The following is a 26,140-nucleotide window of genomic DNA, read 5'->3' as shown; positions in this document are numbered from 1 at the left end:
AAGGCAAAATACGTCTTGTAATATTCAGCATTACTCATGTGTTCTGGAATTACCTATGACATGAATAAACCACATCTTGAAATGGCTTTTAGTACATTTCTGTGAGTCTTACAGCTTTAAATTAACAGGGTACAATCTACAGCAAAACCAAAAGTTCTCACTCACTTCATAATTGCGATTCTACCAGGGGTAAAACATGAATGCCTATAGGACAGTCCTACAAAAGGCAGTGGATGTCAACCCAGCTCCATTGGCAGGATCAGATTTATACCTGTAGAAATAACACTCTCCTTTTTTTTGTTCATTTTCTTCTGTAGGCTTGGTAGTAGATTATTAGAAAAGAAGCATTAAGCACAGTGAGAGTGCTTCCCTCTAATTGATACTTTGAGAGATCTCTACTTTGTTGTTCATTTTAACTAATTTTTATCATGCCTCTGGGATGATATAACCCACACATCCTTCACCTAAGAAACCTGGTAATTATGGTGCTCACTACAAGTAATTAGATCTCAAATAAAAAGGAATCTTTATCCAAATTGCTGGGGGGAAATGCAATAATAATAAAGAAAGATGTTTAGGTAAGTAAATATCAACAGGAAATGACCATTCAAAAAACGAACAGCAATCAGGTCAATGCTATTCATTACTGGGACACCACAAAGCTTACATTTTCATTTTTGAGAGTTGAGCTTTCCTTACCACAACAATCAGGTCAATGCAGTCTTTGCTGGGAAGTAAGCGTAATAGCACTAAAGTACTTTAACACAGGAAAGCTGCTGTTTTTGGTTTACTTGAAGCATGCAGCCATGACGTCCTCCGCCTCATTAGAGAAAGCAACCCAGGGATGGAGGTTTCTGTCTGGAGGGTGCATACACACAAGAAGTATGCCTCATAACTTAATGGAAGAAATCTTTTCTCTGTTTCAAGTACCAGATATAGTGCAGTGACTGGTAACAGTCTATTAAAAAAGCAACTTCTGTGAGATGTATAGTTGGTCAGAAAATTAAATGATAGCACAGGGTAGAAAAGGCGACTGACTGTAAGAGGCTGTACATTACAGCTATTGTTGTTTTTTCAGACAAGTCAGTTTGCTAGAGAACAGAGCACACAAAGTGTGTCATGCACACGGAACTGCAAAAGTGAAGTTATATCAGGAACAGCCCACTAGTGCACGGATAAGAGAACAATAAGTGCAGGCTCTGTAATGGAGGCTAGATAGGTATTAGCTACAAGGAAGCATTAATGGAGTGAACAAGAATAATGTTTAAATCATCAATATCCAGGTGCTTAGCATTACTTAAGAATCAAGCAATTAGGATTCAAAGAGAATAATTATCAGATTTAACAAAGAGGCCATTTAATGTTTGTCACTGTGTCATTAGTCCTATTTAATGGTAGGGGAACACTAAGGAGTTAAAACGCATTGTGAGCACGAATTAGATAGTACAGTGAAACAAGTCAAAACAGCTATAATTAAAAAGTGGGTAATTGCCAGAGTTAGTGCACAATAACACTGAAGATGCTATTACTTGCCCCTATGCTTCCAATGGGAAGCAACAGGCAATTGTGTGTGGAGCCTACTGAAAATATATGAAATGATAAACAGTGTAGATGGAAAACACATGAATGATGCAGTTAATGTGAACTGTTGCCCTAGATTTGTCATGGTTATTTGGGCTTGCCACCTACTGAGGATTTTTCCAATTTTGTTTTATTCTTAACCTCTTCAATGCTTGGACATGTTGATGTCTTCAGCCTAATCATAACGATGATGCCTCCAAATGGAAAGATCTATTCCATTTTCCAGATATTCTTTGGAATTTAGTTGAAATATATATAATTCAGTGAAATATTCTGACAGATTGCTTTAGAACAGAGTGATCCACTTGTTTTATTGGAAGGCAAATGTGGAATGAGGGTTTTTAAAACTAAATGAAAAACCTGATGAAATTAATGCTCAATTTAAAGACATGAGAGATACAGAGTAGAAATGCACTACTCATGAACAAACATTCTAATCCTGCTAACTCTTTTAAAGTGACTATCAAAGAGGAGACTTCGCTTTCACTTGGAGGAAATGGAGGCCTAAAAATATAAAAAATGAAACTGCTACCAATGGGCCAAAAACAAACAGAGAACAGAATTTATTGCAGTAACCAAAGTCGTTGCTGATGAATCAAATTTCTCTCTTGACAAGATTTCAAAACCCACTAAGTACATATTACCCAGTGATGTGTGCATTCTTGGAAAAAGCTGCTGTGAATCTTCAAGGCAGCGCGGGCTGAAGTGATGTGCAAAGAACCTATGGTAACGATGATGACATTAAAAGGTTCATAGAACCAGTATCAATAGCTAGAAGCAAGATGAAGCACTAGCTTTCTGCAAGGGATCATAGGCAAAACACAAAGCTAGGAAAAAAGAGAGTGCGAATTTTAAGAACAGCTGAAAACAGCAGGTGAACTCTTCTATCTACAGTCACCTAGAAAATAAGAAGAAGCTTGACGAATAAAGATGAGCTGGAACTAAAATTCTGTATGAATTAGAATTCCACCGAAAAACTCCTTATTAGGAATTATGCTGAGCAAACACCGCAATAATTTTCAGACCTTGCTCAGCATTTGATGCCCATAAGATGGTATAATTACTTTATCTAGAAAAATGTATCCCACATGTGGGAGGATTGTGACACATAAACTCAGAACCACACCATAATTCTGACATTAAAATCCACTGGTTTAAGAACAAAATAATAGAATTTAAAGTTAATATATCCCTTTATTCAGAAATGAAGCTATCTTATTTTGCAAAATCTAGTAATATTCACAACTAATCACCTGGTTTAAGCACTATATAAAGAAGATAAAACGAACTGTAGTTTGAATCGTTCCATCTTTTGTGAATTAGCATTATTTTCATGTGTTCCATTTCAAACCTTTTGTAAAAGCAAACACGGTATTTAAAAAAGCATAGCATTTTGCAAAATTTAGCTGGGTATTCTGTATTTTGAAATCAATAAAAAATACTGGATGGTCAAACATGAAAATGAAATCCCTTATAAACCAGTTTTAACAAGTGAACCTAAGCAGTGCTATTTCTCTGTCTAGCATGAGGAAAGCAAATCACAAAGGAGAATTTTAAGTATGATGTTAGTGAATTACAAAGGAGAATCTTAACTTTGGTGTTTACAATTTGGTTTCAACAGTTTTCTGAGTAAACACTTTGTCAAATTGAGGATCTTACTAATGTTAACATTGTCCTTTAAACAAACATGTAGGACAGAATGGATGGGCTTTGCTAAAGGAAAACCAGTTATCAACCCTGTAAGCATCAGTAAAAGCAAGTAAATATTTCAATATAAGGGATCCCAGTGAGGCTTCTTCGGAAGTGCATTTTTGGGTTCGGGTCCTAGAGAGAAGAAATTATACACTTGCCGAGGAATTCACAAGAAGTAGACTTGAACTGTAAGACAGTGAGTCGTCAGGAAGCTTCAGCAAATCCTTCATGCAAAGAATGATGCAGAGCAATTGTCCTGCTCACTGAAAATATACACGCTATAAGAAGAACTGTAGCCAAGGAAAAGCTCGCTTGGAAGCTTGCTTCCAAAAAGATACTTAAGCGATTCTTAGCATCAAATATGAATGTGAGCTATCAGACAGAGCAGGGTAGAGAAGAAAATAGAAATGGGTTAATTAGGTGCAGAAAATACTAGTGTTGAGCATATACTGGAGCACTTCTAAGTACATTACTGTTTTTCTATGATGAATGATTAAAATAATCTCTCTTATTTTTTTTTCTTTCCACTCACTATCACTGCTCCATTATGTATCATTAGGGAATGGAGATTTATGTATGCAAGTATTTTCCAGGCAACAAAAGGGGGATGTAGGGGCTGTTTAGCATACGGCAAAAGAGGAAGTTAACAACAAGATTCTAGTAGCTGGTTTACACAGTGGGCTTTGTCCACAATGGGCTAATTAACCTTAAGAAAATGAAAGATGAAAGAGGGTAAAAATCCATCTCAACTGGCAGTGTAATGTGCATATCAAAGAAAAGATATTTGGTGGAAATTAGAAAATCTGAAAATGGAATTGTTATGGAACACTTGGCCAGTAACAATGCCTTTTGTATTAATAAAATTCACAGACTTTGAGGCTACATTGATACCAGTGAGTTAGAGTATCAGGCAACATTTCCCAGAAATTGAGAGTAAACTTTCTGTAAATTTAAACAGAAAGAATGGTTACGGTTACTGTTTTGGCCTAGGCCAACTGGTCTCCTCCTAAACAACCCCTGAGCACAGCTGAGAGGTTGGGTCCATGGGTCCATGACCATTCCCCAGACACACTTTGCATGGGAACTTCCTGGTACTGAACTAAAAGAATATATATCCAAGTAAATTCCTTTGGGCAATACAGACAAAGCCTAGTTTTCTGAAGCCCTTTTTACCTGAAGGTCGACCTAGCCAAAACTTTTTTGCAAAGTTATATAGACAAACCATATCTATAATTTTAATGAACAACAACCAGCCATTTTAGGACCAGGACACTGTATGCCATTAAGAAGGAAATACAGCAACTTTATATTTCCTTTATATGCAATCTCTGTGCCAATAACTGTTTGACAAAAGCCAGAGGGCACTCAGCCAGAGACTCCATTGTGGAAGGAAAGCCTCTCTGATCCAATGAAGAGAAAAACAAGATGCTTTGACCACCACTTAGGGAAACAGTAACATGATCATCATCAATCAAAGTAGACCTGGGTAGTAGAGAAGACACTACTACAGTCCCAGTATGTCTAATAACACTGGTGATTAAGCCTTTATTTTTCTTGCCAAAGCGTGTTGCTTTCTAAAGCAGAGTTTAGAGATGAGCAGCAAGTGGGATTACTGAATAAAATGAGGTGAGGGGTGTTCACTAGCTTCCTAACTCTTCTGTGTACATATTTGATATGAATATGCAAAATTAGAAGATGATTGTGAAAGCTTCAGTCTGGAAGGTTGCAGTCGCAATGAACCTAGACTGTAAAACTGGAGCCTAGTTCAAGAAATACATTAGGTTCATTCTTTGAGGACTAAAAAAATCCTGCTGCAGAAAACTTGGTTCCTTAGCATCAGTGAAACTTATTGCAAGATGGAGTGCTTTCCAATGTGAGCAAAAGCCAGAGTAACACAAGAATCAAAACTGTCAGTAAAACGAGTTAGCTGTTCTGTTAAAAGTGCAAGCCCAAATGAAGTGGTCCATGTCTGCAATGACTTTATATACTGGAATTTGGATTACAATTGAAACTGCCTTTACAAATCACTTTCAAAAAACCATTTTTTATTTTAGCAGGCAGTTATTCAGAAATATAATAGAGGGTCCTGGGCAGCATTTATATTAAATATTTATTCTGGATCAAACAACAGGTTGGAGTGAACCAATTACCTGATGAACTGACAATGTGAGAATCTATTTTGTGCTTAATGAGATATTACATTAAATATTTGCACACAAAAATTTACATACAAAATTCTAATCCATGTTTTGACTAAAGAAGTATCATTGAAAATAAACAAATAAGTATAAAAATTATATATTTATATTGCTTTTGTTAGAAAAACTTAGGATTGGCTAAAAACATTTCTCTATTTTTCTCTCCTTTTTTTTTTTTTTTTTTTTGAGAAATCAGATATATAATCCAGGCTACAGCATCAGTGGAGAAATGCACTGAGTATACCCCACAGGAGTATTCTTAGCGATTCACACCAGTCTAACAAGCATGACAGGACTGCATAACACACTTTGTCTTAGAAGGGGATGGTTACTGTGCAAGATGATCAAATTAGTAAAATGATAAAGTCATCCCCTTATAGACTTACTGTTTGAACTTTGTGGAAATCCAGGTAAGGAGGATGGACCATTCATTCCAGGCAGAAGAACAGGAGGAAGGCCAGGGAGTCCTGGATAAGCTGCTGGCAAACTGATACCATGAAGAGAACTGCTGTCCATCATGCCTGGCTGCTGTACTGTTAATCCTAGCACATCAGTAGCCTTCTTTATGCGATCCAATTCTTGCTGTGCCATCAGCTGTCTAACCGTTGTAGGAGCTAAATAATCTTTCTCCCGGTCTAGCTGACTTCCCACAGTTTCTCTCACTTTTGTAATATGTTGTTTGGAGAAGATATGATCTCTTATGGACAAACGTGCAGAATATTTCACACCACATAGAGAACATTCTGGCTTTGTCCCATCAGGTCCAGTCTGATTTATCATGAATGGCTTCCCTATGTTAATTTTGAATTTCTTTTCTTTAGCCCGGGCATTCTGAAACCAGACCTGAACCACACGTTTGGGCAGACCAATCTCATTCCCTAGCATTTCACATTCCTGCATGGTTGGAGTCCGGTAGTCACTAAAGCAAGCCTTGAGAACTTTAAGCTGAAGGTTACTCATTTGTGTTCGGAAACGTTTGTGGCCTGGCCGATCACTGTTTTTGGATTTAAAGGGATTGCTAGCTCCAAATGGGTTAGGTGAACTTGGATCAGCTATGCTTGAAGTCTCACTGCGATCGGCATTATCATCAGGGTCATCAGTAATGTAGTAACTTTGGTCATGGTCGCCATCTTTTTCACTGAAGTGTATTGAAGGGCTTGTTAGGGAAAAGAGAAATTTATCATCAGTATTCTCATTTGTAGGTGTAGTTGCTGCTTTGGGTAGTGTGTCATTGACAAGCGGTTTTGGTTCTTTGGGGGGTGATGCAGGTTTTGCATCCCCTGAACTGCCAGCTGTGCTTTCCATTTCATTGTTCCCCTCATCCCCTGTTGTGGCATCACTAATTGCTGTATTAATTGATGAAGTCTCATCAAAGTCAGTCTTGTTTTGATCATACCCAGAGTCAGCAGGAGGGGCATTCAAATTCTCTATATCCTCACTAGACTCTGCTTTAAAAGAAGAAGGACTTAAAAGGTTCTTCGGCGACATTTCTGCAGTTTTGCTAACAGGGGTTGATACAGTGGAGGCTAGTTCATTTTCGCTTGATAATTCAGTTTTTGCTAATGACAGTGATGGGTAATCAAAAAATATGTACTTTTGTGGACTTTCTCCTCCATCTTCATTTGATATCAAAGGACTTGGAGGCAAACTATAGCCGGCCTGTTTTCCTTCATTCCAATGTCGAGAGCGGATGTGACTTTCTAAAGCGGATTTTGCTTTAAACAGAGCTCGACAAAAAGGACACCTTTTATGGGACTGGGCTGGACCAACTGCACGGAATTGTCCCTTTCTTTCTCGGGCTCTTGTGTTTTGAAACCAGACTTGTACAACTCTCTTTTTCAGTCCCACTTCACGTGCAATATGATCTAGCATCTTTCTGGTAGGATTGGAATCTAGCAGGTACTTTTCATAGAGTATTTCCAGCTGCTCTGGAGTAATTGTAGTTCTTAAACGCTTATCACGATGTTGATCTTCTCCACTGTTTCCTCCCTCCTTCTCACTACAGTTATTGTCTTCTTTATCATCTAGTTTCCGTTTCAGGGAACCAGAAACTGTAGCAGGGTGTGCTGTATGTGATGAGCCAGTTTGGGGTGGCATCTGAGCAAGAGAACTGTTAAGTAATTGTCCAGTCATCAAAGGATTATTTGGGTCAAATATCATGTAGGGCATATCCATCGGTCTTTCTAAAAACTGTGAGTGAAGAAATTGGTTTTGGGCTGCCAGGAAATGCATGTGCTGGTGCTCTTGCCAAAGTTCTAGAGTTGGAAAGGCAACTGTACACTGATCACACTGATACTGTAATAACTGAGGAGGTAGACTATTCTGTAGAGAAGTCATTGAAATTGGCAAAGGACTGGAAGGAACAGGTGTGTTTTGTGATGCAGAAGGAGGTCTCCCTACAATCTGGGATTGCTTTTGTTGTGGTGGTTGAGAAGCTGAGGGCTGAGGCTCAGAAGATGTTACTGGAGTAGACTGTACTGGTTTGGTGCTTTGGGAAGTTGTATCTGTTTGCTTAGAGGTGGTTTCATTTTGTTTTGGTTTTTCTGTGGGCTCTGGCTTAGGAGAAGCCTTCTCAGGTTCTGGTTTGGGTGATGGAATCAAAGGAGTACTAGAACCAGAGCCAGAGCTTGCTGCTGTGACTGTCAGGCTTTTTGAAGAGTCATTTTGGCCAGAAACTGTACAGTTCTTATACACTGTTTGATCAGAGGCATCCATAGAGTCTTCAGTTTGGCTTTCATCTTGAGCATCATCATCTTCGTCTTTATAACACTGCTTTTTCTGGTGCGTAATTAAATCAAAGATCCTGGGGAAAACCACACTGCACTTTTTGCATTGATACTGCATGTTACTGGTTCGGATGTAACGCTCATTCGTCAGTTCCCTTTTCTCATTGTCTTTAGTTTCAGCTTGATTCTCGTAACTTTTGCGAGCTTTTTGTCGTGCATTTTGGAACCATACGACAATAACTCGAGTAGGTAGGTTAAGAACAGTTGAAAGCTGTTCGATTTCATCATCCTTTGGATAAGCATTTGTGTCAAAGAAGTCTTGGAGGACACGAAGCTGGTAGTCAGTAAATCGAGTCCTGGATGACCTCTTGCTGAAAGATGCATCAGACTTGTAGGGTTCTACAGCTGAAGGCTGAGGATCTATTCTGATATCTTCCAACACTGTTATAGGAGGATTGCTGAAATTATATGGAGAATCCTTGTTTCTCTGTCGCTCTTTAAACAGCGTATTTCGAAACCAGTGCTTGATAACTTTCTGTGAAAGACCAGATTTCTCAGCCATTTCTTGGATCTGTTCTTCACTTGGAGAATTGTTAATATCAAAATAAGCCCGCAAGATTTTTAACTGGTCATCTGTGATTCTAGTACGTGGACGCTTGAACTGAGAGTGCCGCAGAAAATTGGGATCTAATCCCAGCTGCTGCTGGCAAAGCTGAGTAAGATCTGCAGATAAAGTATCCATTGGTGGCAGCTGGAGGGCAAGCTGAGGAGGCAGTGCAGGATGTTGCACTGGCTGCATCATAATTGGAGGGAAAAGTGGAAGATCAAGTGAAACAGGAAGCTGGACTTGAGGTGGGGCTGATGGTGGTGGTGGTGGAGGAGGTGGAGGTGGTGGTGGAGGAGGTGGTGGTGGAGGTGTAGGTGGTGGAGCCTGCAAAGGTGTGGGAGTTGTGTTTTGTATTTTTCCAGCTCCAGCTGAAGAAGGCTGAGAAGGAGTTGGAGGAGGAGGAGGAGGAGGTGGTGGAGGAGGCGGTGGTGGAGGTGGTGGCGTTTCTGGAGAAGATGGAGAAATTGGATAAAGTTTGTCATACGCCTCCCTGTATTGTCGGGCAAATTTTTCTAATGCTCCATATGGAAAAAAATGTCCATGCACGTGTTCTTGATGACTCTTCAAAATAAGAATGTTGGAAAAAAGCTTACTGCAGGTTCCACACTCCAGCTTGTCTGTGTTTTCACCATCCCCAGTCTTGCTTTTTTTCTGCACTTTTTGTCTGTTCTCATTGTATTGGATAACTAACTCAAACCCAAAGTTCTCCAACAAAGCCTTGGCTGCATTCCCCCTTGCTCCAGAAGCTATTCTGGGTGGCGGGATGGCTGGTTCTGAGGATTTTGGCTTCTTCGTATCTTTGTTTTCTTTTAGTCCTTCATTCTCATTAGTAAATTCTTGCTTTGGCTTCTCGTGTTTTTCAGAAACTTCTTCTGACTCCTTATATGATGGCATGTCCTTTATCAGCTGGCAGTCTGTACTTACTAAGGTATTTTGCTCTGCTTTCATCAGCTTACTACTTTGCTGCTGCTGCTTTTGGGACTGAAGTTGGGGTTGGGTGGACTGATACTGTTGTGCCTGTTGCTGCAGTATCTGTAGCTGGGTTTGGCCAACATGGTGCTGAGTTTGTATCTGCTGCTTCAAATCTTCAAGCAGCGATCCCGTCATACCAGCCATTCCAGGCATACCAAATGTTGCAGAACCAGGCAAACCCAGATCTGGGCTTAAGCTAAATTCCGTCCCAGGTATATAGAATGGGAAAAGGAACTGAGGCTGTTGAAATTGGAGCAGCGCTTCTGGTGTCATTGGAAAGTGAGGCAAAAAAGCTGGATTTAGAAACTGCGGTTGAAAGAACGCAGCTTGTTGTTGCAGTTCATGCTGTAGTTGCATTTGAAGTTGTGCTGGTGACTGGGGTGGGTGATGTGTAGGCTGAGCAGAAATTAATTCAGAAGCTTGCTTTTTATTTAATTCTTTGGCATCTAAATGTGTTTCTTTGCTGTTAACTGCTGGTAAGCTCATAGACTCTAGCATTCCTTGGCTGGGGCTATTAACATTCCCTGCTACACTATTTCCGCTACTTATATTACCACTTGGTTCTAGTTTTGCAGCCCTTGCCTTTGTCTGATGAAGCACAGATCTCATATGGATTTCCAATGTAGAACTTTGGCTATATGCAACATTACAAATGCTGCACTTGTAGGGTTTGTTGTCAGTGCTGTTGTTGGTTTCTTGGGGGACAGGACTCGATGCTTCCTGCAAAACTTTTTTGAGTTTATGCAGATGGGACACTGAGTTATAGTGGACCAAGAGAATATTCTTTTGGGTGAAAGACTCTTTACACACTGTACACTTATATGGGCGAGATGGATCTAGAAATTTTTCCATAGTAAAATTTGGCCCTTTTCTAAAAGGTAAGGTCCGCTTTGGTTCCGAGCCCATATCATCTGGAATAGAGCTACTATCACTTCCTACAGGACTTGCTTTACCTTCCTGGTCCATCTCATAATCTCTTTCTATTTCCTGTTCTAGTGCATGATCGTCTTGTGCCATATTTTCACTTTCTGCCCACAGTTCACCATTGACAGGTAAAGATGCACATAGCTGCTGAAGTTCAGCTTCGTTGAGTTCAGGGTGGCCTGCTTCCAAGTGTTTTTTTAAAGCCTGGAATGTACGGAAGCTACGTTGGCAAAGGCTACACATGGTAGCCGCCCGAATAGCGTGGTACTGGGAATGTATCTGAAGCTTCTGCATAGTCTTAAAAGCCAAGCTACAGTGGTTACAACGGTACTTATAGACATGGCGGTCAGAAACAGACAGCTGTTGCTTCTTCTGCTGCTCATTTAGCTGGTCTGCCATAGAGTCAGTGGTCTTTATATCTTTACTGCTGCTCTTATTCCAATCTGGTGTTTCAGTAGATTCCTTAGGTGGCTTCTGTTCCTCAGTCTTAATTTCCATTCCAGTTTTTGATTCATCGATCCCAGGGGTACTTTTCTCATCCACAGGACTTTCACCTAGTTAAAGAAAGTGAAGTGTATTTTACACAAGTAGAAGAGAAAGCACACAGTATTCCTTTTAATGTACTTTTTCATCAGATATCAAGAAAGGCACCTAGTATGCCATGTGTCAGCTTAGCAAACTATAACAACCTGTCCTTGTTCCAGAAAATACAGCAGGCAGGACAAACAGGAGTTTTAAAAAAGGAATAAAACCCATACACAATGATCAGGTTGGCACTGGCATCTGGCTGAGCACTGGCATAGGACTTTTCTTTGCCAGAAGGTAGGAGTTTATTGGTACAATGGGAACAACAAATAAGAAAAGGAAATAAAAGAGTAGGAAAGAGGGAAAGAGTAGAAAATGGGGACAATAGGTAGGACAGATGATTAGAAAGAGGATGATAGTGGTCTGAGAAGAGAGGGAGGAGCATGCTGTGAAAACTAGCAGAATTTCCCAGTGCATAATACAGTAAGTATCCAGGACCAGAAACTTGCTATTGCAAATGAAGACAAAATCACTTACCTAACATTCCCCATTGATGGTGAAAGCGCCACTGTCTTCTGGGACTGGGTCTTATTTGCTGGTTAAATAAAGAGGATCTTGCCCTCAAAGTGGCTAGGCACTGCTGTTTGATTTTACCTCCACCAAAAGCAAAGAGTCTGGCATACATGTGCATTCTACTAGCTCAGTCAAATTCAGACCCCTTGCTACATTTATATTTTTATCTCAGCGGCTATAATCAAGCCAAAAAAAGATTTCCTTTACTAAATAACAATTAGTTTTATTTCTAAATTGCCGATACCTATCTTTTACATGTCTGACTTTTTCTTGCATACCTGGATATTTCCCAGATCCCTCAGCTGTAATGGTTGCAGGTGTATCACGTTCAGATTTCTCTGAAGCAGCTGCTGGCAATAGCATACTATTGGGCATCATGACATCTGGTACAGGAACCTTTGAAAACCAAGAATATGGTATTATTGCAGAAAAACTCCCACTATTTAAAAACTCCCACTATTTAATATGATACAACACTATGAAATCAGAATTCAAAAAATCCACTGTATCTGGATGACTGTCAGAAATCAAGATCCTCATTCAGTCCTTGATTATGGTTTTTGACAGATCATAATCCAGAGCATCATGTGTCCCTTGGTGGAGAATCGACTCAAAGTAATACACGATAAGGGGATGCCATAGAACTACATGCACACAATATTTCATTGGTCTCAGTATCACCAGAAAGAAGGTTTTGCTGACTTTGGCAGGGTCATTTGATTTATCAAGGGAATTCTTCTATGATATCCTCCAAATACAGAGATCATACTGAGATATGGTCACAGTCAGTCTTTCACCGAGGGCATTCCTGCTTTTCTTCACCTGTATTTTTTTACATAAATGATGGACATTCCATGATCTTTGAAAGAAAATTATATTTATTTCAATAGGGAAGTAACAACTTATCTCTATTTAAAATTAGATTGTTTTTTCTCTTTCTTGACTTCAATTTCTTATGTATCTTCTTCAGATTGCTTTATCTGTTGTGTTATGCTTTCAAATTATAGATAGAAATATTTGAAGGATGTACTCAACCTGGAAGTATTCAGTTTAGCTAAGCTGATATGAATATCAACTTGCTCAACATTTCATGTTTTTATTATACTTTGACCTTTAAAACAAATTCATATCAGAAATATAGGACTGTCCTATTAAGACTAAGCAAGTTTAAGTTCAAGCTCCTGCACTGCCAGCTTGGGTAAATCAGTCCAGACTGTGCTACAGTTCCTCTTCTCTAACAGAAGGATAGCACTTCTTTCATACAGAGGTAAAAAGAATATCCACAGAAGAGATTTTTGAGTTGTAAATAAATAATGGAGGCTATATTCATTATGAGGTATGAGTAGAAATATCTTTTGTTCCTCTTAACATTGGATACATAAGAATTGCATAGATTATATATATATATATGCAAGTTGCCTCCTGGAAAAAAATATTCTAGACATTAAAAAAAAACCCACCTGGGTTTAGTACTTCTGTGATTTAAACATGGCATTAATAGCATCCTCTCACAGGACTAATGACTTTGAGTTTACTTAGGATGGAAGGTCTTTTAAAAAAAAAACTATGTAGAGAATTTTAAACAGCCCAGAGAAGAAAAATTTGCTGTATATAGTATTTATTTTGTCAGATGGTTCAGAGCATATCTGTGCTAGCAATAATTATAATTTCATTTATGAAGATTTTGTTTTACAATCTTTTCTCTGGGAAACATCAGGGCTTTTTCCCCTCTCAGAAACATTGGGACAACTCCCCAGCATCTGATGAAGAAAAATTTAAAACTTGCTTCATTATCAGCATCGAGGGAATCATGAAGAACTTGAGAAGAAAGCTAGTGCTTCTCAATATGGGAGGGGAGATATTCCATATTTTTCCATTTTCCTTAAAGGGTCTGTGAAAGTTAAATTTCTACTGCATTTTCCTTCCAGTGGGCCAAAATTACATGGTCTGTCAGAGCTATAATTAGTAGAAAAGCAAGGAAAAGAAAGAAGTTCCCCGAGTGTATATCTGCTCATCAGCTCTAAGCGAAAGGAACTCTAGATCTTCAGTCAAGAGGTCTCAATTCTTTCTAATATTTTTGCCACTTTAGTTGGGAATGAGGTGGTAGATCTACAACCACACCCATATAAATGAAGGAGTCATCTGTGGGTACAAAAGTAAATACTTAAGGAGTTAGATCACTGAGATTTCTAAGTACATTTCTGTCTAAGGCAAGACAACCAGAGCCAGCTTGTCTTAGGAGGTCTGTTTTCTAATTGAATTCATGCTGTAATAACAAATATGTATCAGATCTGATTGTGTTTTTACTGATATTGTTTTGAATGGATGTTTGAACTGCTGTTTTACAATGAATTTCACGTAATGTAATGTACACCAGAGGTACACACAGGAATGAATCCTTCTATGTTTGGGAACTACATTCTCCAGGGAGTTCCTATTACTTTACAAACAGAAGTCACAATACTTCTGAGGCCAGGATATTATTAGACCAAATTTTCAGTTATGCACTTAGAGACATGGACTGGCTTAACTTTTCCAAGATTAATGTCAATGAGGAATCACGGGATTTTTGCATCTGTGAAATCCACCTTCAGCCACTTTCCCAAGGGACAGCAGTCACTGGATGAGCTGACAAGAGAACCTAAGAGTACTGACCCACTCACCTCCTCAGGCTACCTGAATAGCGTGTCACAACAAATACATTGCCCCCAAGACCCAAGTATGTTTGTGCAGCACGTGTATCAGTATTTGGAGCACTTACTGTCATGAGCAGTTTCTCCACACAGTCAGGGGACACGCTGTGCAGATGGGTCAAATGAAGCTGGAGATGCATTTTGTTGCTGAGGACGTCTTGGCAGAGGGGGCAGCAGATAACAGGTTGCATTGAATGCTGTGACAGGACATGCATCTGGATACGATTTGGGTCCCTACCATTGTAGTTACAGTAAGGACATTGATAGAACTGAAAAATATCAAGTTAAGATGCAGGCTATTAGTCAAAGTGCTTTTTATAACTTGCTGATATAGCTATTTTAACAGCATATCATCTCTGTTTCATTCTTGAGTTATTTGAAAAAGAGTTCTAGAATGCAATTAAATTGTTACATTTCCTTTTACCTGCTCATGACAAAATTTATTGTCCTCTGGAGGCTTTGATTTTTTAGCTGCACCATCCTCTTCTTTTGCCAGAAGAAGCTGTTGTGCCCCTACCACAGTGTTCACTTTTGGTTCCTTCTCTGGTGTGACTATTCCTGTTTTGAAAACATAATTTTTGAGAACATGTTTTAAACTTAAAAACACCCTGGTTTACAAAGAGACTCTGACTTCAAAGGTCTGTATTGTCTTTGAGGGTCTTTTTTTTGTTTGCTTGCTTGTTTTTTAAACGCTGAGAAAAAAATAAAGTTGAATAAAAGAAGTCTGGTAAGCACAAAGGTGAAAATACACTTTTATCCTTGATACTCTATAAATACATTTAAAAATGGACTCTTCTCTACTGTTTAGATAACCCTAGGTTGCCTTTAAAGATTAATCAATAATGTTCTTTCCTTAGCAGCTCAGTATGAATTTGTGTATTACATTAAAACAAATCAGCTTTTGCTTAAAAAGCCTGTTTTCCAAAATAATTAATTTGCTGCTGTTTAATTACCCACTCTCTTTTCTAAACTGTCTGAGCAATATGATTATTGTGCTGTTTTGATAACTCCTGCCTGGTTACTATTCTGAAGCTAAATATAGCGAGGCTTTAAAAGAAATACTGTGGAGAATAGGATTTCAGAGCTAACTTAATATTAATTATATACAAAGATCAGTCATTTGGGATTGCTTTAGATGTTTACACTGTGAATTTTTATAGTCTGGCATTTGTGATCAAAACCAGAATATAATTGTTTTCTATAGATAGTTGTACTATTAAGTATTAAAACTATATTTAATATTATGCCTGAGCTAGCTGTGTAGTGCAGCCCGGTCTTGCACACATCAAAGAAAAGAGTGCAATTCTAATTTCCCAGTCCATCAGAAAATTCTTTCCAGCGTCAATTTGCCAGATAATCTCTCCTGCTAGGCTGGATATTACAAGAGCATTGGGTAGGCATGTCACATACATCTCACGACAAACACAAAACCTCATTTACCAACCATTCCAATCTCATCATAGTGCGGCATCATCTGACCTTTTTTCTGCTGTTTATTATGAGTATTTCTAATTTTAACTTTCAATTTTCACCATCTTCCAGTCAATTTGCAACTAAATTATTTCCAGGGTGAGGACACTATCACTGGACACTGGGTGCAAATACATCTTGAAATGCAATGAAGCTAAACCATTGATTGCTATCAGACCCAACGTAAATATATAGTCCAGGGGTAATCTGATTGTATGCTGTGCATGAAGATTTATCTTGATTTTTTTCAATCCACATAAGGTTCATATAAATGAACAAATTGCACCTCATTGCACAATAACCCAGGATTAATTTAAAAATAAGGTCATGGACATTTTGGCAACAAAGTAAACAAAAACAAAGAAAACACAAAATCAAGAACTTTTTATTATTATTATTTTCATATAGACTTTGTGCAATATTTGATCTTACAAAGACAACATTAAAGACAAGCAAAATAAGAGAATGGTTTTCAAGGTAAATACCAAATCCTCATGGTAAAATAATAACTAATTGAAAACTGAATCATTCAGGGACATTTTCTGAAGGGCACTTACAGAAAAAAAACAACCATAAAACATATTTTATGACTTTCACCTTAATGGTGATTTCCCCACATATTGACTTTCATCCCTAAGTTGTTAATTATCTCTTTTGGTGCAACTCGGGCCAGTAATTTTTGCATGTTCTAGCTCAAATTAAAGCTTATTCCTTCCATATCTCCCTATTTATAATGATCAATTCATCATCATTTGTTTATCACCTGAAGAAGTCCCTGTTTGGAACCCCTGGAATTTTTGCACTTTCAGGAACAGATCTTGGAGGCCTCTTTTAGACTGCTCAGTCACTGCTGGGCCAACAACCCAGGGGACAACCTATGCTCAAGGTAAAATCTAAGTGATGAAATCACATAAGGCACCATTTTATTACTTACTTTGCTTTATGACTACTAATAGAGTATTCCCTGGCCTATCAGTATTTACATATTGTTTAAGTATCTTAGCTGTGAGAATTATGGGAAGTAAAAGACTGACATACTCTATTAAGAGAGAAAAGTTGTTTCTTGGGTTTTAGAAGGAGAGATTCAAATTATTAACATCTTTCCATTTTCAACTGTCAAAAACATCTCTACTGTTTTTTACTTTATAATATGTCACTTTCAAAATAGCCTTTTTAAAGACAAATGGACCAGAATCTTGGTTGATGTAAACAGACATTGTTATACTGGAAGCTGAATTTAAAAAACAAAATGAAAAAATTCCACCTTCTCTTCCTCCCATCACCCTAGATGGTTCTCAGCTGGATGTTACAGACATTACAAACCAAATTCTCCTTCAGAATTTAGTTGTGAAAGTGCATCTAACTGTTTTAGCAGTGATATTTAACTGCTGGTGAAACTTATCTTGAAGCGCACTCTGTGTGCGCCTGGGCACACACAAGGTTAATATTACACATCATCTTCCACCACAGGATGGAATAACTTAATTACTTCAAAGGGCCTATAATAATCATGAAACACATAGTTCTTGTTTCTATAAAAACAAGGGGGGGTTTTTGGTTAAATTTCTTTTGCGGTTAATATAATAAAGCAGTAGAGTTATAAAACACTGTGCTGGGGTCAATAAATGCATAACAAAGCACAGCTTTTTACAATGTTTACTATGATATTTATATAAACTGTCAAAGTTTACAGAGGCTTTGTTGTTTTTGTTGTCGTTTGGCTCTGGATTCATTCAACCTCAAGCACTGTTACTTCTTATATGACTGAAGTTGCATCTGGCCAATAGTAATGTAACTGAGCCTGGGACTTATGGAGAGCTTTAAAGAAAAGAAAATGTGGTTGATTTTGCCCTCTGGCATCAGGGAGTCACTCGCCCCTGCACATTGAGAAGACCAGAGTCCCCAGGCCAAAGTGAAAATGTCAAAAGCAGATTTAGGCTTTTTAACCAGTGGTCCAGTTACTACCACTTGTCTCGTTGTAGCACTCTGCTTTCCATGTTGAGTTCGCTGTTTTAGGGAGCTTTGGTAGAAAAGCTGTCAACACCTATGGTCGTATAGAAAGGGTATCAAAGGAGGAGGGAAAGAGAAGAGAAAATCTTATGGTTTTGAGCATGGTGTACGCACTCTTTTCATAGCTACACATTCCAATGCCATGCCATACTTACCAGGCAGTTGTAGGAACAGAATAAATCCAGTTGTTACACATGTTTTAAATGCTCACTTTTTATCCTTGAGACACATTATTTGTAGGCTTTTTGGTTTGTTTTTTTTTTGTGCAATTGTGAAACACAACTGAAATTCTTTTCATAATATAAAATACACATCTTATTTTAGATGAATAATACAATTTCAATACATTTAGCTCAAAAAGTAAGTTTAATTATAAATAAGTACCATAAAGTAGACTAGGCAATGATTGCCTGTCAGTAACAGAATTATTTAATTTGTGTAGGATTGCTAATATAAAAATGACACAATTCACTGCAATTCAGATGTCATCATCTTTGTAATATATTTTGAAGCTCCAAAATAAAAATAAAAATGTTTGTGTGACTAATAAGAAGGAGAAAGTTAATAAAATACTTATACTAGTGAGAAAAAAAAAATCCTGGAAAAGCCATGATAAAACCACTATTTTCTTATTTGTGAATCTTTGTATTTGATAAAGATTGCATAATTTAAGACTTCTGACACATCAGATGATGTTATTCAGACTCAAAATAATTCTAAAATTATAATTACTGGTAGAGTATTCTTTCTAATTAGAGTAGAATGAAAGGATAATTTTCATTGCAATAATGAAGGTTAATTTCCATCCTTCCTCATGTTTACTACCTTATTAAAAAGTGCTCCCCTTAGCCATGGCAGAGACATATTACATTTTCAATGCAAATGTATTAATCTGGATAAATTCCATATTAATTCTTGCACTGCATAGAGCTGTAATTTGGATTATAATTAATCTAAAGTGGCACTAGATTTAAATGACAATATAAATGAGGCATTAGTAGGCTTTTCTATTCTGAATGAATATTCAACAAATATAACTTGCATATTGCCAAGTCTCATTTTGAAAGCTCTTCTCCTTGAGATAAGGTAAGCAAGGCAGCACAACAGCTTACACAAACACACTGTTACTAAATACCTGTTAATCCTTTCTTGTCTAATAGATTCTATGCTAAAGAAGGGTCACACCACTTTCCTGTCTAACTTGTTAGTATTGTGATTAATTTATTGGTTTTCCTGAGATTTCTTTGGCAAGACTTGCAACACTCAATTCATGAGAAAGCCCAAATTAACATTCAATTATACAGAAGCAGTTATGCAGTCATTAGAAATACTTGTCAGCTGAGTGAAAATTAAGATGATGGTCGGAATGTTACATATGCAGAATTAATTTAGATTAGGAAAATAAAAGTTTCTAAAATATTCAGGATTTTACAGTACAAACTATTTTTTGCAAAGCACAAAGGCAATCATGTATTTCAGCCCTTGTTTTTATATGAATCTTACTGCAAAGTTATTTGTGTAATTGCTGGCACGGGAATGCAGGACAATTATGCTGTTTTTTAGTAGTGCACCCAGTAGGCATCTGGATATAGGTTTGTCCTAATTAAACTTGGCCCTTATGAGTGGCTAATCCTGATGGAATTTTGAGAATTCCCCTTCAGTATTTTTTTTCCATTTTTTTCTTTTCTTTTTTCTTTTTTTTTTTTTTTCTTTAATACCGTATTCTTTCCTAAACAGCTATAAATGGACCAGCCTAAGAAAAAGAAAGGGCTGCTAAATTCCCTGAGGTGGTTCCTACTGTCCCCTGGGTGAAGTGTATGGTAGGAAACGCAGGCTGCAAGTGGCTGTGTCCCCTCTCCTGGGGAGTGTCCAGGCCAGCCCTGAGGAGACTGCATAGGAGGACCTGTGTCAGCCTGGGAGCACGCCTCCACTGCACTGCAGACAGCTTTGACCAAGTCAGAGTGCCAGCCAAGGGGAATATATATTTTAAACCACAACACAGCTTCTTGCTCAACATCATCCTTGTCATCATCAGCCTTCCCTCAGTCTCTTGATCTCAAAAAATAAAGCGACTGAAGAGCAGTCGAGGTTGTAAACTGTGATGGGTACTGACCTTAGCCCATCAACAAGCAAACTCAAAGGAAGCTTTAATCTTTAAGTCACTCTTCTGAATTGACTTGGCATAGAAAGGGCCATCTATAATTTTTTTTGGAAATAAATTCAAAAATGTTTAACGTGTAAAGAGCAAATTGCAGTATGGGTGAATTTGGGTATAAAGAAGCTCAGATGTAAAATGATATTTTTTCTACAACTATATGTCTTTACGGATAACACAACCTCCTTTGTATGCTGCTGTCATCAGCATACAAGAAAAAGATATATGACTACCTGAAACTAATAGGCTTCAACCTGTTTCAGCACTTCTTCTGCTTCAGTGAATCCAACATAATGTAACTAGGTATAGCGTGCGGCAAAAGTAGCCAATGTAATATTCATTGTGACCATAGATTTCCATCTCATACATAAAAAGCATGGGTGAAGTCACATATTTGCCAAATCAAACACAGAAAAAGCCTTGGGTATCTACACCAGATGCTGGCCCTAGGTTTGTTTGTGCACAAGTAAATGTCATGACATAGAGGTTTTGTTTTCAAAGACAGTAGCTTTCATTACTGGGCTTTGTCTATTCCAGGAGATCAAAATTACCCAACCCATAATCCGTTTTCAATGATATTTCCTCTTTCTTAGGCTGAATCATCTGTAAACTTTTTTCACTGGATTTTCTGTATTTTTTTGTAAATGCCTCAAATAAATGCCCAGGAAGAGGCCAGATTCTTGAGAGAAACTAATCTGTGAGCAAGAGCAAAAAATAATAACAAAAACCCCCACATTCTTTGGGTTAAAAGGGGGGCAAAACCTGATTGAAGAAAAAATTCAAGTGGTACCTAATCCTATGCTTATGAAAAATTAATACGCCATCAGAGGAATCACAAGTACAGCAAAGATTAATGAAAGGCGCTTAAAAAATTACAAGCACACAAACTGATTTGATTAAAAAATAATCTCGCTGGTCGTCCTGTAATATTCTTCAACTTATCCGCATCTATCCTGTCAGATGGTTATGATTAAAAATAGGTCAATGGGAGGCTACTGATAGAAATCACATGCAAAATGCGCATGCAATGAATAGTAGTGGGAATGTCCAGACAGTTTAAAATGAAAGAGCATTTCATAAGTTAAAAAAGGGGGAAAACAAAATTCTAGCATCTTACCAGAGTCTTTACTAGATTTTTTGCCTTCACTATTGTCTCTCTCACTTGAGTCTTTATCATCAGCCACAGCCACTGATGTACTTTTAGCAGACCCTTCTGTGTCTTCACCTTGTTCTTCTGTGGACAAACACAGAAAATATCTCAGAAAAGGAACTCAGTGACCAGTTAACAGCAGTTTAAAATATATCCTGTAACAAGAACAGCCCTAACAGAGGGTGGCAAAAAAGGGGGAAGAAGGGTGGGGAGGAAGAAAAAGGAAAGAACAGTGCTTTAAAGAGGTTGGATATTAATTCTAAATAATTTGCAGTATTTCAAAATCTGACTGTGTCTTTACAAGAGTACCTGCTTTCCCCCAGTGTGGCAGATTTAAAGCCTGTCATTTCATATTCTTTGGCTAGAAATGATTTGTGTTAAAATACATGCACATGCATGCACACACACGCGTACACACACACACGCACACCCCCCGCAGGCTGGAACAAAAGCAAGCACATGTAAAAATGCATCTTGGAGCCAAAAAAAAAAAAAAAAAAAAAAAGGAGAACTCAAATATAAATCCTATTAGTGCAGCAGTATCCCGCTAATTGCAGTAAGTAAGTATTAGGTATTAGGTACTGTATTAAATATAAACCTCTGGCTTTGTGGGAGAAGTCTCAAATTTTGTCTCCAGGGGGAGCCATTCAGGATAAATGATGCAACTTGGTGTACGGCTTCTGAGGAAGCAGCGTTACCCACACCTCACTTACGTGTTCACACCAGCTAGATTACATGGAAATCTTCACAGTAACTCAAACCCATTTAATTATTCGGTAAATCTTAGCTATGCTGCTACTGGTGGATTAATCTGTTTATGCAGTTAGCTTCTATGCTGGGGCTGTGTAGCACTAATCCGTGAAAGGCCCACTGTTCCTTTTCATCCTGTGATCATTTGTCTCTCACTGTGCTGATGTCACATTTTAATGAATTTTTAGCAATCTGAGTAATGCCAGATAACCAGACTTGCAACTCCCTACAGCACAGCATGCTGTTTTCATTGCAGCACACACACACACACACACACACACACACACAAAAATAAAAATCATATTTCTCTGCTCAGGTAGGAATTATATAAATTAGGAGGTGAAGGTAAAATGGGATTCGAAGCACCAGGCCGCTCGATTTCATAAAATCTTTAATGACCATATAAATTAACCCTGGAAAGGCAAAAGGTCACAGACACACATTTGCATACACTCTTCTATTCACTTTTGATAAGCAGAGCTTTTATGCAGGGAACATGATACAATTAACCCTTCAGGAACCATACAAAATGCAGCTACCGACATTTTAAGTGTCAAGCATTAACTGAAAATTACACACTGCATAAAATTTTCATTGTAAATGCTATAGTGATTGAAAGGGGAAATAGTGGCCCTCTTCGCACCCCATGTTTTATTAATAACATTCTGACAGCCGAATGAAATATCCTCTGTCATATGTAGCAGCTGAGCACAAAAAAATTGCTGCCTATTGCCTTACTGCCAGCCATACACTGAAACCCTATGCCTAGGCAAACAGCCCTCAGATCGATGTGGCAAACCTATCCGATTCTCAACTCTCTGCAAAACCTTTTGTAAATCGGAAGAGAAAAACACAGCTGCAATTTTGGAAGCCAACCTTCTCCCCCACCCCCCCACCGCCCAAAAAAAAATCCTGACCACAGATCAATGTGTTTTGCATTGACATGGAAATACAATAGGTTAGCATTAAGCATGTGTGTCTGCTTTCTGGAACAATGCAGGGAGAAAGATGGTCTCTTCTTTTTAAAATAATTGCATATTAAAAAAAAAAAATAAAAAATTTCCATGTGAATGGAAAGCCCCCTCATGCTGAGAGAGCGCTCTCCTCCCCGCAGCCCCCCGCCTCCTCCCACGCTGATAGCTAATCAAACACGGTGGGTATCCCTGGCGCAGCTGGAAGCGGGGCGCTGTTGTCAGGGTGGCGGGGAGCAGCGCTCGGGATGCTGCGCGCCTGTGATCATGCCCGGCTCGGGCTGTGCTGATGCTGAGCGCGCACTCACCAGGCTCGTACCCAGTGTCAGGCCCCATGGCCTCACCGAGCCCACGGCAATCCCTTTTCGACTCATCCTTGGGAATGGACGCCTCGCTTCTTTTACTAGATTTACTGGCCCAATCCCCCTGGGCTGGAAAATGAAGTGTCAAAGTGCTACTGAGTGTCCTTATCTTGAGGGGACATAAAATTGTAAGGGCTATCGTGGCACACATTAATAAAACATTGTGTGTGTGTCAGGCAAAGAGAAAGAAAATTATGAAGGTACTAAAAGAAAAGCTACAGTATCATCTGGGTCTCATCAGACAATTTTTGCAGGGTGCTCTCCTGTTTTTCTGGTATGTGTTTTAAGTGTGAGAGAAATTCCCAGACATGTTCTCCTATACATCATCGTGGTGTCTGACCTCAGCCTGACCCTGGCAACAGTTTGAGAAATCTGAATGTGAACAAAGACTCTGTGTCAGCAGCAGGGAGAGATTGCGGGATAGACTTTCCCCATCAACTTAATCGCAAACAGCAGTTCTGAGGCCATAACTTTACAGGGCTGCACCAAGCCACAAACACATAACCTTTAGAGGTGAAACTGCCCCTCGCTCCCCACCCCCCCTTCTGTGATTTTTCTCAGTCTTGTGGTGCTCCCTTTGATGTAGCAAGGCAATTAGCTGTAATGTTCAAGTACTGCAGACCTGTTTTATGGTTTGGAAGGTGAGAGCTGTTTATTACAGGTAGGCTCCTGGGGGCCATAAAGGCTTTGCAAATTTTTAATCATGCAAAAAACTAATCAAAATGTAACTTATACACACCATAAAAATTAATATCATTATTATGCATGGTATAAATTGCCTGCCTTGGCTTTCAATGGCACTCCCTTCTAGAAAATACATTTGGCATTCATTTCAGAAATATGTATGGCATTCACTTCAGAAGTAAATTTCATAGACAGAAATGATAATACAACTTCTCCTATTTTCCTTCAAAATTACAGAAAGGTTGTCTGAGACCCACACTGTCACGACATATATCAAAGGGACAAGATGGAAATAAAACAGCTCTAACTTAAAAGCAGTCAGCAAATTACAAAAAATCCTGAAGACCGTTTGTCAGAACAGATATTGAGGAAATTTAACTAAGTGTGCTATCAAAGACATTACATTCCTATGCCAGAATGCAACAAATACCTTTTTTTAGCACGATTTTTGTTCTTAATACATGCGCCAACCAACAAGAATACCATGCAGAAATAAAAATTGGATGGCCCCTGCTCAGACACAAAATTATGAATTATTATGTATCAACAAAACACATTAGGATTGTGCTACAGATTCCAAAGTTCCAACATTCTGTTTTAAATTTACAAGAGTCCTGCCTATATACATTTACAAATGTCAGCTTTGAAAATGAATAGAGCACCTGATTCAAATGCACTTTAATGGCTTTAATAACACTTACTATTGCAATATGATATTTTATTCACACCTGTTTTTATTTTGTCCAAATGTTGAAAATTTCTTTTGATGTTGGTTGTCTTGAATTTAGCCATTATCAACCTTTTGCCTCACAATTGACTCAGAATTAAACATAAAAATGAGGTTAGCAGCATTCGGCACTAAAACTGTGAAATAAGGAAAAATGAAAAATTCTGTGTCAGAGGTAACATTAATCAGTTGATACTGTATATTCCATATTTTATGTCATATACTTTAGTATGTTAATCTACACACAGGTCTAATTCTGTACTGATTTTATGAAGTAAGACCCTTGTGATTTTCCTCAGTCCAATGAAGTCAAAACGTGAAGATTTCAATTGCAAAATCCAGGCCTCAGCCAAGGCTGATTAGCAGGTACCAGCATAAAAATTAGATAAATATTCATACATAGGTTAGAAAAGCCTGACTTATGGAGGAGTGATTTAAGGAACAGATACACCATAAGCAAAGGATGGTATGGAGAAAAGTATAAACTTTTTAAAATTAAATAAATATTAGTAAAACAAGACATGGATGAGTTGAAACAACCCTCTCACCTGTAATTTAAATGCATTATGGTAATCACAGGGGCAATTGCCTTTCCCTGTGTTTTATCAGAGAAGTTTCCCTACTGACAAGACGCACTGGGAGTCTGTTCTCTAGTGTGTTTAAAAAAAACATATTATTTTCAGGGGTTGATTTTGCTTTGTTTGGGGTTTTTTACATCATTGATATATCAATTAACAGCCAGTAGTTCCTGTTTTGGTCCTGCATTATTTTGTTGTTGTTGTTGTTGGTATTCCTTTTGCCCTCTCCAAACTGCAAGTAATTTCCTAAATAAGGATGATCTACTGGTTGTGGGTGAGTAATTGTGGTTATGAGAGAGAAAACAAGATTAAGCAAGTGTTTGCGGCTGAGGGCCGGATGGATGGGGAATAAATAAATCAATTGACTAAAGTGGTAAGCAAACAAAAATGAAATGAGGAAGAGATTTAAAAAAATAATTGTGTTTTTTTACTGAATATGTGCAATAAGTAGCTGAATCTAAGGTGACCATAAGTGTTCAGCACAGATGTATCCTGGTTCAGCCAGTAGAGTGAGTGGCTTATTAACTGTCCAGATGACAAGGTAACCACTAGTAGGGTGTAGACTGGAGCAATGGACAGACAACAGGTAATGTAGGGAAAGGAGAAACAATGGAAAACAAAGAAAAACCCACAGACTATGCAAAAGAAGTTAAATAAAAGTAGGACTTGTGGATTGACTTCTGGGTTATCCTAGTTATACTACTTGCTGACAAACTCTTCCTGACTCCTGAGTTTTCACTTATTCACCCAAATATTCCAGAAAGTATTTGTTCTATATTTTGGCTGGCCCTG

At 38.2% G+C, this 26,140-nt stretch overlaps 1 protein-coding gene across 2 annotated transcripts in view; it reads right to left on the bottom strand.

The window, feature by feature from the left end:
* ZFHX4 (zinc finger homeobox 4) overlaps window positions 1-26,140 on the bottom strand; it is a 149,981-nt gene that overhangs the window by 4,256 nt on the left and 119,585 nt on the right. For both annotated transcript variants that reach the window (XM_015618748.3, XM_015618749.3), the window contains exons 5-9: window positions 21,244-21,360; window positions 14,916-15,049; window positions 14,560-14,760; window positions 12,077-12,194; window positions 5,858-11,254 (exon numbers count right to left, since the gene is read on the bottom strand). In XM_015618748.3, the coding sequence (XP_015474234.1) occupies window positions 5,858-11,254; window positions 12,077-12,194; window positions 14,560-14,760; window positions 14,916-15,049; window positions 21,244-21,360 (5,967 nt within the window). The remainder of the gene's footprint in view (window positions 1-5,857; window positions 11,255-12,076; window positions 12,195-14,559; window positions 14,761-14,915; window positions 15,050-21,243; window positions 21,361-26,140) is intronic.

This window comes from Parus major, chromosome 2, assembly GCF_001522545.3.
Source record: "Parus major isolate Abel chromosome 2, Parus_major1.1, whole genome shotgun sequence".
Lineage (NCBI taxonomy): Eukaryota > Metazoa > Chordata > Aves > Passeriformes > Paridae > Parus > Parus major.
This window is presented reverse-complemented; position numbering and strand designations above follow the sequence as displayed.